Below are 12674 nucleotides of genomic sequence, written 5' to 3'. Positions count from 1 at the left end.
TCCTTAGTAGAGCCAAATTTACATCTATACAGAATTGCATAAACAAATGCAAATTGCTTCTTTTGTACATATCTTATCACTTATTCAAAAACACATCACTTTTCTTGTCCATGATTAAGAGAAGGTTAATTTAGACATTTTTTTATTAAATCAGTTAGAGGATCAAATCAGCATTAATATTATATGCTTTGAATTTTAAAATTAAGTCACAAGACAAAAAGAAAACCCTCGTTATATAAAAACTTCTATCTTCATCATTAGAAGCTACATCACACATACTATAATTTAAATTTTTTATATAATAAATGTTGGAGTGACAGTGTTTAAAGTTATAAATAAACATATTCGTTCCGTTTAGACTCATCTTATAAAAGTCTACAAAAATTAGGGCGGTAAAGAAGAGATATCATTGATGATGTAAACTTAAAATTTGGTTTCGTCTCACGGAAAAAATTGAAGATGAGGTAGAGAGCGCATATGTTAGTCTGGCATCCTTAAATGTTAAAATTGAAAAAAATTCTTGTCAATGTCAACGCTGCAAAAAAGATCGAGTGGAACATAATAAATATATTAGAGGGTGTAGATATAAAACACTGATCGTTCCAAAAGAATATTATATCTATTGTTCTATCTCTAGTTATATAGTACTATATATGTAGTACTATTGTGTTGTCTTTCGGTGTTTTATAGTTAAATACTAACTAATTTAAATATTATTATAGATTTTTTATATTAATGACAAAATTACTAATAATTCATGTTAAAAAATACTCAAGCATATAGTAGGTCCCCAAAACCACCTATGAGTGCAAGTCACCATCAAACAAACACTATCTTATGCTATATTCAAACTTGATCATCTTCCAAACCACTATTGAAAATAAACAAAAAGAATAACCAAAACTAAAAGAAGAGAATCTCTCTCTCTCTCTTTCTCTATGGTTGTTTGTGTTTCAAGCTTTCAAAACCTTTTCTTCCTAAACTTCCTCACATGAAAACCAAAACCACAACAAAACCTTCCTCCCTTTCTTAAAAAATGGTTCAAAGAAAGGTCCCAAACAAGCTTAGTATCCAAACACAACATGTTAAATCAGAGAAATTTTCAACAAACATGAAACTATCTTCTTCATCTTCTCCTCATCAAAACCAAGATGAAAAAAGTAAACTTTTTGATATGAAGAAGAAAATGAAGAAATCAAACTCAATCAATCTCTCTGATCTTGAGACTCTTCAACTTCATTCAACACCAGTTTCAAGAAAAACTACAAAACAAGATGGTTCACCAAATTACATGAAGCCCACAAGTAGTTCACAATCAAAAAAGGAACTTTTTCATGTAAGTCTTAAAAAAACTCAATCTTGTTCTGTTTCTAAGAATCTTGATAGAAAAATTTCAAGTGATTATTCAAAAGCTACATGTAAAAAACCTAGTTTGAGTTTGGTTAGAACATTAACAAAAACTACTAGTTTTAAGGGTTCTAGAAATTTTCCTAGAAGAGCTACTTGTTCTTCAACTTTGAAAGATGCAAACTTTCCTTCATATCTTGAGCTTAATCATGGTGGAACTGAGTTAGAGGGAACTTCAGTTAGGAAGGTTTGTTCATATAGTTATTGTTCTCTTAATGGGCATCATCATCATCACGGTGATTTGCCTCCTTTGAAGACGTTTGTGTCTTCGAGGAGGCGCGTGTTGAAGCGTGTGAAGCTTGAAGCGTTGAGTCCTCGAAGTCGAAGATTGAAGACGACGTGTGAGGTAGAAAAGAGGGACTGTGATGTTGAGCGGAATGTGTTTGATGAAAAACCTGAATGTGATGAAATTGATATGGATTTCTTCATTGAAATCTATGCTAGTGGAAAAAAAGATGAGGAATTGAAAGGAGAAGAAGAAATTGGAAAGGCCGATTTTCTGGACGAGGTTGAGGATTATGAAGATGTCATCGAGTCTACAATTGAAGATGATGGTGTAGAAGCAGATTTTCTGAAAGAGGTTGAGGATCAAGAGAAAAGCGAAGATGCGGACGAAGAAGAACAATCGAGTTGGTCTCATGAAGAAATGAGTATGGAAGATGTTTATAACAATACGGATGATTATTCCGAAGCCGATGATATGAAGTGTGATGACGAACAGTTTTATGGATTTGATCAAGAGCATGATGCTGATTCCTCTGTTTACACAGACGAGGAAAATGACTCGAAAGATGAATCTTTGTCTCAGAGTTCTCATGACATATCAGTGACATGGTTAGACGATATCATTAGCAGCTATTACGATGACATTATTCTGTTTGATGAAACACTCAAAGAACACAAATCTGAAGAAATCATCTATCTTGAAGACGAACCTCTTGATGGCATGATTAGTTTTGTCCTTGACGACAAAATTGGAAGCAACGAGACTCAAGATATCGGTTACCCTACCAGTGACGTCGATTGTGACCAATCTTTGGTAGATGAAATATTTGATTACCTAACAAATTCCGAAGAGAAAGTTGATGAGACTAGCGAAGAGAACAAAGATTTCAAGCGAGGGGAAAAAAACCAAATTCAAACGTCTACGAGTGAATTTGAACTTTGTTCCTTGAAACTAACAATGACAGACCAAACTGTTACCGCTGACGTGATAACTCATAGACACGACAACCATATTCCATTAGTCGATGTTGTTGAAGAAAGCATCAAAGATATTCAAAATCAAGGAAAAAGTAATAAAAGATCAAGTTGCGTAGTCGAGGAAGATGAAAATGCAAGGGAGAATTGGAAAGGTGTGATTAGAAGAAAGATGTGTGTTGACGACGATGATGAGATGAGGAAGTTCAATCCAAGAGATCCGAATTTCCTTCCATTGGTTCCTGAAAAAGAAAAAGAAAAAGTCGATTTGAGGCATCAAATGATGGACGAGCGAAAGAATGCGGAGGATTGGATGGTTGATTGTGCACTAAGACAAGTTGTTAACAAGCTTGCTCCTGCTAGGAAGAAGAAGGTTGCATTGCTAGTTGAAGCTTTTGAAACTGTTATACCTAAATGTGAATCACATTTGAGAAACAATTCAAGGTTTGTTCATGCATGCTAGACACATTCAAGCTTGCATCTGATGAAACCTGCTAAGGTAAATAAATATTCAACTTCATTTTTTCTCACTCTTTCTTAATTCTCTTATCAATGATTTGCAAATGTTTCACTACTTTAGAAGTTTATTGACATGAAATCTTATTAGATTGAGAATAAAGTTTTTAGTACTAGTTTGTATCATCTTTGAAGGTAAAGGTCAAACCAAGATGAAGCCTATATTTGGTTCCACGTTTTGGAGGTTCTAGAATCGATTATGGACGAGTAAAATTGATTTTGACATGGTTTGGTTACTCTCAAATAAAATTGATTTTTCCTCTATAATTTAATTTTAATTTGAAGCTAGGATGTGTAATTTGAGTCTAAACATGATTTTTACATTGTTTAACTTTTTATATGTAAATGTACTCAAATATAAATTAATATACATTCAACTCATTTTAAATCAAAATTATTTTTTTTTACTGCAGAATCAAAAATACATGGCACTTGCATGACCAATATGAAGGAGTGACTGATTTTCGTGATCATTTCTGAAGCCTGAAACAATTATGCAGCTTGGAGCTTTTAAGCACTTAAAAGTTGAAACTTCTAAAATGGAAATTGAAGCTCAAGAAAAGGAATCTATGGTTCCAACTTTATGATTATATGGGTTTGCTTTATAATAATTGTTTAGTGTGTGAAACTTTAATTATGTGTTTATTTTGTTCATGTGTGTATCTGATGTACTAATACTTTGTGTGATGAATGTTATCCATAATTGTGTTAATTTATTATTATAATAGTTTGTATTTTGTATCAATCAGTGTATGATATAATGCAAAATAACAACTAATTATTGTTAGTTTTATATAATCTTCATATTCATATATTAAGGAATATTGAAAAGATGCAGTTATAGCTAACAGAATAATATTAAAAAGGTTTGTATATTATTGATTGAGAATAAATTAAAGTTGTGATGAATATCAAAGGTAAACATTATAGTCATTAGATAAAGTTGGAATATCTACTTTTATGTTACCTTCACACCAAGTCATATACTATTTTCTACAATATCTACCCATTAAAATCAAGTGAAAAATACCACTCTTAAACAAATAATGTGATAGACAAGTTTTTTTAATTTGTATTTATAACTTAAGACGAGGTATACAAATCCTAATTAGAAATTTTTTCCTATAACCAAATAATAATTTAACTTTCTCAGTACTTTGATATGAAAATGTCAGACAACTAACTATATGAGAAAAAAATTCTTAGACCAAGGAAGAAAATACATTTTTTATATTTATCTTCTAAACTTCTTAGAAGAAGATTTTCTTCTATCTTTGAGACCAAAGTATTTGTCAATATCCTCATCCTCTCCTGAATCTTCGCCCCTCCGTTTCTTCTTCCCTCCGGCTTCTTTCATTTTCTATACAAATATAATATGATATATGCATTAATCGTTCAATTTCGAAACAGAAAGACTAAAATAGCCCAAAACATGGCTAAGCTCAATGTAAAATTTACCGTTGCTGCTAATCTTTTGGCTTCACCAACACGCTCTTCCAAAAGCAAAACTTCCTCCGGTTGGGCGGGATACTCTGGTAACTTTTTGCCTGAAAAAACACTTGCATTTGTTAAGAATAAGAATGTTTTACTCCTTCAAATGTCATAGCAAAGAATAAGAATATGCTCCCCACCTATAAGCTTCTCTATCTGAAGGAACCATTCGAGCTCATATTGGTTTACAAGGGAAATGGCAACCCCAGAGCGCCCTGCGCGAGCAGTCCTTCCCACACGATGAATGTAATCCTGCAGTTAACAAAGTCAGGACTTCTCCAGTGAAAACTAAAATTATATTTCAGCGTTTTCTGTTTATTTAGACATCACATCCTAGAATAGCCGAGAAATTACTAATAAATTTCTACCATTACAGTAAGCCAACTTTGAACTTTTGATGATAAAAAAGTATTATAGAGCACATCTTACTTTGGAGTTTGAGGGAATGTCATAGTTAATCACCATATCCACTGCTGGAATATCGAGTCCTCTGCTAGCTACGTCAGTACAAAGAAGAATATTGCAATCCCCAGACTTGAACTTATTCAAGGCTCCAAGTCGCTTGGGCTGTCAAAAGATATTAGGTACAAATTACAAGAAAAACAAAAGGTAAGTTTAGAGCAGATTACAATTATAATGCTGGATACCAGGTACAATTAAATTACCTGACTCATATGACCATTAATTGGGATGGCTTTCAAACCGAGATTTCTAAGAATCAAAGCAAGAAGCCGAGTTGCGTCACATGTCCGAGTGAACACCATTGATGTACTTCCGGCCATTTCAGTGAGAATATACACGAGGTAGCAATCCTAGGAAAGAAGCAAGCAATTGATGAACACAATCATCAAAAGCATAAAAGATAATAGTGGTGATTCATGAAACCCAAAATGAATGAAATTTTGATAGTTTCAATCCAAATAGACAATTTGTAAAAAATAATGACATTTCCTTTGTAACATGAATGCTCTCTCGTCTGCATCTAACACCATAACTCAATATTACTGTGTTAGAAATTACTTCTACTTTGCTAATTCTATTGTATTTGTCTATGTAACCTTGACTTGACTGTGTCACCCCATCAAAAACAATGAAAAGCAGCAAATATTTTCGAAAGGGAACTGATGTCAGCTTATGACATTCTTACTTAAATAGCATTCGGCACACAGATAATGAAACTAGATGCTCTCTCCTATGCTTTTTAAGTTCTGTTTTGATCTAATCTACATTTAATATATGTTGGAAATTCTGCCATCATTGAGGTTCGACTCTAGTCGCCTAATTGCAACATTTGGATTGCCTTCATTACAAGCTACAACACTTTCATTGTGATGGGTGTGAACCATGAAGGAGTGGGTTTAGTTTCCCATTGCCTAGAGTTATGGCCTATGTAGTGCTTATAAAGCTTAAACAGCCCTCACCTTACTAACCAGTTTTGTAAGGATAAGTTAAGTCCCACCGTATTCTAAGAATATATATGCCAAAAAGCAAACAAATGTGTTTACCCTCGTTTGATGCAGGGTACTGATACATGTTTTTAATAAAAAAAGAGGCACGCGGCATTCAAATTTTTCCCTCAAACAGGAGTGCTATAAAATAGACTTTAAACAATCCAATACTAAGAAGTTCAATGAACAATTGGTAGCCGAAATAATTAAAATCCAACATTTTTTTGGATAACGGAGAACAGTTACCTTATGTTTTGCTGGCAAGAAGCGGAGTTGTTGCTTCAGTGTGTCCACGGTAGAATACTTGGTTGATGCTTCAATCTAAAGAGAATATAAAATTGTGAAAAACCCGTGTACATATACCATAAACTACAGCTCCTTCCCAAGGAAGATTCTTAAATTACACTGTCTAAATTTAATAACTCGTCCTTTCCCTAAGAGATGAAATATTATGCTAGACTAAAGTTCTTTTTAATGTAAAATTTAAATGAACTAATTAATGGCGGTACCAGTGAGCAAACAACCAAAGGACATTTTTTCTTTCAAATTTTCAATGTCATAGAGAGCACCCTTTGAACACAGTATTATTGATTCTAAGACAAAGACCGGATGAATTTTAAAAACCCAAATTACAAACTTTGGAGTTTCACCCAAAACTTTCATTTTATTTTCTAACGGTCTAGTCCCCAAAGTCAATCATTGAGGTTCAAAGTGAACTTCAATTTACAATAATATCCAAAGCTAAAAACGTGTCTAAGGCAATAAAGCCGACTAAACTGCAATAATGTTAATCTTTCAAGGAAGGGGAGTATAACTTTCCTTATCCATAAGCATATATTTATAAATATTATTATGATGGTTATACCTTAACAGGATTTCTTAAACAAACCCTTTGCAGCTTCTCGACCTGAAATAGCAAGAGTGCAACTTTTATTAAAACAGAAACATTAAAAATGAATAAATTACACAATCAAGCATATGCAGTGTATAAACATTGCATAAATTCAATATCATTAGCACCTTAAGATCCTAAAGGGAGAAATGGTTTGTCATCATAACAAAATATAAGAGATTTGGCCAAAAATAGTATGATTGCTTACTTTTTAAAATATATTCAAAAGTTTAAAAATATATAAAACAACAACTGTGAGCTTGAATAATGTTAATTTACATTCAACTAGAATTTAAGCATACAAAAAATAATACAACTTAGAAAAGTTGTTACTTTAATAATGTTTGATGCAAAAAAGCTTTCCTGAAGAGCCTTATATCTAATGATCTCAGTAAATGAAAAGAAAAAGGTTTCATTTGAATATTAGATATGAAGTCTGGCTAATGCCAAGGGAAAAGGGATAAGCCTACATATTTACCTTCTTTGTCATTGTAGCAGAAAAAAGGAATGTCCTTCGCTCGCGAGGGATCATTCCTAAAATCTCATTAAGTGATTCTTCAAAATCCTCATTCAATAGCCTGTCTGCCTCATCTAAGACCTGCTCAAAAGGAAGAGAAATCAAACAAATTCAAATACATACAGGAATAAATATACTTGAAGTATAGTAATTCTAGCCAAATGCTCTCATTTCATACAAAAACTAATATTTAATTAATTGAGGAAAATCTGGCCAATGAGAAATTTATAGTTTTGCATGCAAAACAATAGTATTTATGACCATAAAAAATATTCACATTAATTTATCAAGGAGAAAATAAACTGAGACTTAACCTTTGGATGTAAAAGATAAAACTAATGCTTAAAACAAAATAATGAACAAATCATACCAAGTATTTTAATTTACTGAGAGAAAATCCTTTGGTGTTTTTTAGGTGATCCAAGACACGGCCAGGAGTCCCAACCTGAGCAAGAAAACAATATAAATAAATGATAAACAAAATACAGGACTGATGAAGTAGCAAACTAAAAGTAGCACTAAATCAACACACAATCTCAACAGTAAATCTTGTACATGCAGAACCTGCAAAAGTTCAGTTATCTCTTGTCAACACTATCTATCATTTTTTGCATCATTCTTGTGCAGTGTTGATAGAAGAGCACCAGTCATGTTGGTATATGTATGAAGAAATAAAAACAACAGAGTCTGGGAGTGGTAGGGACTAAATCTTAATTATATAGTTAGGCGGTTAACTTAATGGAAGAGAAGTACTAGAGAAGGGGTCTGAAATTTTCCGGTTAACAGAAAGGTGGGGGAGAGAGAGCCAAGCTTTGCATCACAGCTAGAGGAAAGACAAGTACTATTGTGTCTCTCTGTCTACACTTAACTGAAGAGAATGAAATAGTGGTTATGGTGCTTTAAATATTAGAGAGGTGGTGAGTGCTTACTAGACAGTTACTTGAGATTAGAGAAATGGTGGCCACCAAAAGCTTCTATTATTTTTATAAATAGTTCAAGATTATAGATGAAATTTGTTTCTCTTGTATCATTTGCAGCTATTATGAACCAATAGTACTAACAACAATAACCTAGGCGCAGTCTCACCCAGTCAGTTACTGTACATATGTTTTTTAGTCTGAAATCAGTTGTTGAATCCATTTATTCTTCCAACCGATAAAAACCAAGTTGAATTTCAAGATTCACAAAATCAAAAGAAAAGTCCAAGGAAAGGCGTAGGGACTCTGATAAGATACATGTGATATGAGGTTTCCAAATTTCAAAGTTAATCTTTCATAAATTGAATGAGATAGAAGCTGCAACCTAATTTTGGGTATCACTCACCTATTGCCCTAATGTTCTTGATGTACAAGGAACAAATGAAATCAAAGCATGCCTACAGCAGTGGTAATACTTACAATAATATGAGGCTTCTTTGCTAGCTTGAGGGATTGTTGTACCATGTCAATGCCTCCAACAATCTATCGAAAAAGGAAAAGATACCAAATTACCAATCAAATAGAGTGTCTGGCATCAAGTAAATAACCACCATATGATACGAGAAAACAAAATGAACTTAAGCTATGTAGTGAACGGGAAGACATCAAATCCATGCATAACAAATCCTGTCAGAAAAACATATTAGAACTCACCGCAGCACATTTGACACCAATTTCAGTTCCTAAAGCTTCAAACTGTTCAGAAATTTGTATAGCAAGCTCCCTAGATTAAGAAAAAAGTTAGAACCGAATAAATATACTAGTTAAATATGAGTGAGAATCAAACTATGTGAATATCAAACTCATGATCAGTTATCAAAGTATCTAACCTTGTGGGAGACAATACACAAGCAAAAAAATGGTTCGGCTGTGGTGCTTCTAAGAGTGCGTGCAATATCGGAAGAGCAAAAGCCCCAGTCTTACCAGAACCCGTTTGGGCAAGTCCAATCACATCTTTTCCTGAGAAATACATAATATATAATATAAAGAAGAATTTTAATAAATTTTAACTTTAACCATCATTAACTATGATTTTGAAAATGTAAAAACTATAACATTGATAAGTAGAGTTTCAGGTTCAAAAGGGCTATATTTGAAGCAAAGATAACCTTCTAGAGCAAGAGGAATTGCTTCAATTTGAATTTTTAGCGGTGCTTTCCAACCCAATTTGTCACAAGCTTCCACCAATTGCTCAGATAAGCCTAGATCATTAAATGATTTCACTTCTTGATTCTCTTCCTCCATTCTCAGTTTCTAACCTATGAACAAATTTCAACACCATGGAACTAGTCATTCCTTGAACCACAAGTTGAACCATATTAACAAATTCAAAACTTCAAAACTCACAACAGAAATTAACATATAATGCAGTAAGATTCAATTATCAAACAGAATAAATCACCTATATAGTCGTAGATTACAATAAACCCTTAAGAGTTTAGAAGGTACGTATCACACTGAGATAAATAGTTAATCGCGGATAATAGCGGAGAGAAGTGGCCGCCGGGAACTGGAACGATGGAGGAAGTGGATGACCGGGAAGAGCCGCGACGGAGCAGTGAACGACCGGAAAGAGAGACGATGGAGCAGGTGGGGGAGCGGAAAGAGCGACGGTGAAATAGATAGAGGGAAAAAGAAAACGTTTTGGTCCATATGACAAAGCATTAGGTTAACATTGGTCTAAACGGGCCGGGCTTTGGATAAATCTTTCAAACACCCCTTCTTAGGTTTCATACTCCCACAAAAGTATATGAAATAAAATCATCATTTTATATCTTACAACTATTAAATATAAATATAATAAAGAAAAAGGTAGTATAAAAGTAAAATAATAGCATGAAAAAAAAAAAACAATTAAGTGTGTGTTTGAATTGGTGGTGAAGAGAATTGAATTTAACATATTTGATTTTTGTTTGGATACATTTATGTACAAATGAGTTGAACAACAAATTTTAATGTAAAAATCATGTTTAAACTCGGAAATTATAAATTTTAATTTCAAGTAGAATCAATTATGAAGGCAGAATCAATTCTACTTTAAAAGAACCAAACACCTTAAAATCACTCAAAAATTATTTACGTGTTTTCAAATTTATAAGCTTTATACCCTTAAATGGTTCTCCTAATAGACTATGAGATTAATCTATAAATTAGTCGGTTTTAGTACTGAAAAATAAAAATAATTTAAATAAAAAACGTTAAAAAAAATTCATGAAGTCAAATTAGAAGAAAGGAGAAGAGTATTAATGAATGAGGTTTTGAGATGAGTTTGAAGCTTTGAGGAGTGAGGTTGGAGATAAATGGAGAGAGAGTGTAAAGAGGAAGTGAGGTTGGGGAAATGGATCCTTTAACATTTGCGTACCAAGGGTATAATTCAGTTCATTACTTATTGTCTGTTAGATCATTTGAATCGTTCAAATTATACCATGTGGCCTTTTTTTGCTCTAAAAAGACAAATTAAAACACCATTATAGAGCAGGATATAACCTAAAAATGTCACCCTTTTAGTTTCCTTTTCGTTGTCGTCGTCGTTGCCACTGATACTTGTTGTCGTAACAACTCACTCGCCATTACAACTTCTTCTTCTTCGGTTGTTACTATTGGATGTCGTTTGAATGATTTTGAACCTTAGACTCATGTTGTTGTGCTATCTCAAATCCCTTTCACCATCTCTTTATCGGCCAGATGGTTGCTAGTGTGATCTTCGTGCAGTTTTATTTTCCAGTCAACGATGCAATTAAAGATGACGATGGGTTTGTTCTGAGTTTTTCAAATAAAAAAATTGATTTCGCAATTGGACACGTTATTTAATCTAAAGCATTAGATACATCGAACGAACAAAATTTTTCCAAAGGTAGACTGACGTTTTTGCGTGAACGTCAGACAATCCAGATCCGTGAGGTTTAAGAGAAAGAGAGATGAGAGAATCAGAGAGAGAGAGAGAGAGAGAGAGAGAGAGAGAGAGAAAGAGGGAGAGAGAGAGAGAGAGAGAGAGAGAGAGAGAGAGAGAGAGTTTCCTTTGTTCAAAAAAAATTGTTTAAATATTGTAAATTAAAATAATTTCCGTGCTATTTAGCACCACTCAATTAGCGTCGTCTATATTTAGCGCCACTCAATTATCGTCAGACCTATTATACTGAAACTGCCTGGAAACTTTTGGCCTGATCATGCTCTTGTTTGCCAAAGCTATATTGTCTCGATACTAAATAACATGTGTAAGAATATTATTTAACAAACTATGTGGCATAACATATTCCAAATTATGGATTCTTTGATTGCGCCAATACCACGTAGTGTGACAATCTATAGCCCAAATAGATTGTCAATCCTTATGATCCTTATTGTTGCATAAATTTTTGGTCATGTTGCACACCGGTCAATCCTTCAATATAAGATTAAAGAACTTCTCTATGTATCTGCTTCTTACAAAATTCATCCATACATGTTTGGTCATATCACAATCTATCAGAGCATGAAGGATATACTCTTCCAGGTCAAGACAATCAAGACAATGAGGATCTTCAAGCCTACGCTGATTAAGGTACTGGGTTGTTTTGACTCCATTATGATGAACAAGCCAGATGAAGGACTTGACTCTCTTAGGAGCTATAATTTTCCATATGTTACTCCACTTATCAATATTCAAACTCACACCGAACGAGCTAATATTGTCAAAAACGCTTGAAATTATGAAGTAACCATTATTCGTTCCACTCCAGCTACAAGTGTCCTTTCCATATTCAGATATATGAGGTTAAATGGAGATGAACTTATCCAACATATCCTGAGTGAAATAACTTTTAAGCAGGCACCAATCCCAATCACCACTATCACTAATAAGATCTGAAACAATCACATGTTTTTAGTCAGTTACATTAGTATTAATGAAATCATTAAAAATAATACTAGGGTCTAACCAATAATCTTTTTAAGCTCTGATTCTTGTGCCATCTCCCACTGACCAAACAGACATGTTATCAAGCATGGTACATTCTTGTACAATTTTATTCCATAGAGTGTAATCTTGTGTCTTAGCCTCAACTGTATTATACTAATGTTGCATCTATTTTCATATTTGCCCCTCATTACTTTCCATCAAAGATCCATGCCTCCACTCTTTATATTCCACCAAAGTTTGGAGATACGGGTTTTACTCATCTATATCAGAACCCTCAACCTTAGACCTTCAATTTCTTAGGCTTAACCATCTCTTCCCACTTGATTGT

The 12674-nt window shown here is 33.4% G+C and overlaps 2 protein-coding genes across 2 annotated transcripts; one reads left to right on the top strand and one right to left on the bottom strand.

The window, feature by feature from the left end:
* The first annotated feature begins 815 nt into the window (after positions 1-815).
* LOC127085745 (calmodulin binding protein PICBP) lies at positions 816-3868 on the top strand. The gene is made up of 2 exons (XM_051026255.1): positions 816-3106; positions 3537-3868. Exon 1 carries the CDS (start codon positions 1037-1039, stop codon positions 3068-3070), a length of 2034 nt encoding a protein of 677 aa, XP_050882212.1. The 5' UTR covers positions 816-1036; the 3' UTR covers positions 3071-3106; positions 3537-3868.
* Positions 3869-4138: 270 nt separating this feature from the next.
* On the bottom strand, positions 4139-10096 carry LOC127085746 (DEAD-box ATP-dependent RNA helicase 10). The gene is made up of 14 exons (XM_051026256.1): positions 9851-10096; positions 9558-9707; positions 9279-9408; positions 9103-9172; positions 8869-8931; positions 7842-7916; positions 7433-7552; positions 6928-6969; positions 6309-6383; positions 5280-5426; positions 5044-5181; positions 4755-4866; positions 4582-4670; positions 4139-4483 (listed from the first exon to the last, which is right to left on the bottom strand). Exons 2-14 carry the CDS (start codon positions 9691-9693, stop codon positions 4358-4360), a joined length of 1323 nt encoding a protein of 440 aa, XP_050882213.1. The 5' UTR covers positions 9694-9707; positions 9851-10096; the 3' UTR covers positions 4139-4357.
* Between the last annotated feature and the right edge of the window lie 2578 nt (positions 10097-12674).

The sequence above is a fragment of the Lathyrus oleraceus genome, chromosome 5 (genome assembly GCF_024323335.1).
Source record: "Lathyrus oleraceus cultivar Zhongwan6 chromosome 5, CAAS_Psat_ZW6_1.0, whole genome shotgun sequence".
Classification (NCBI taxonomy): domain Eukaryota; kingdom Viridiplantae; phylum Streptophyta; class Magnoliopsida; order Fabales; family Fabaceae; genus Lathyrus; species Lathyrus oleraceus.
Note: the sequence above shows the minus strand (reverse complement) of the source record. Positions and strands in the feature narration are given on the sequence as shown.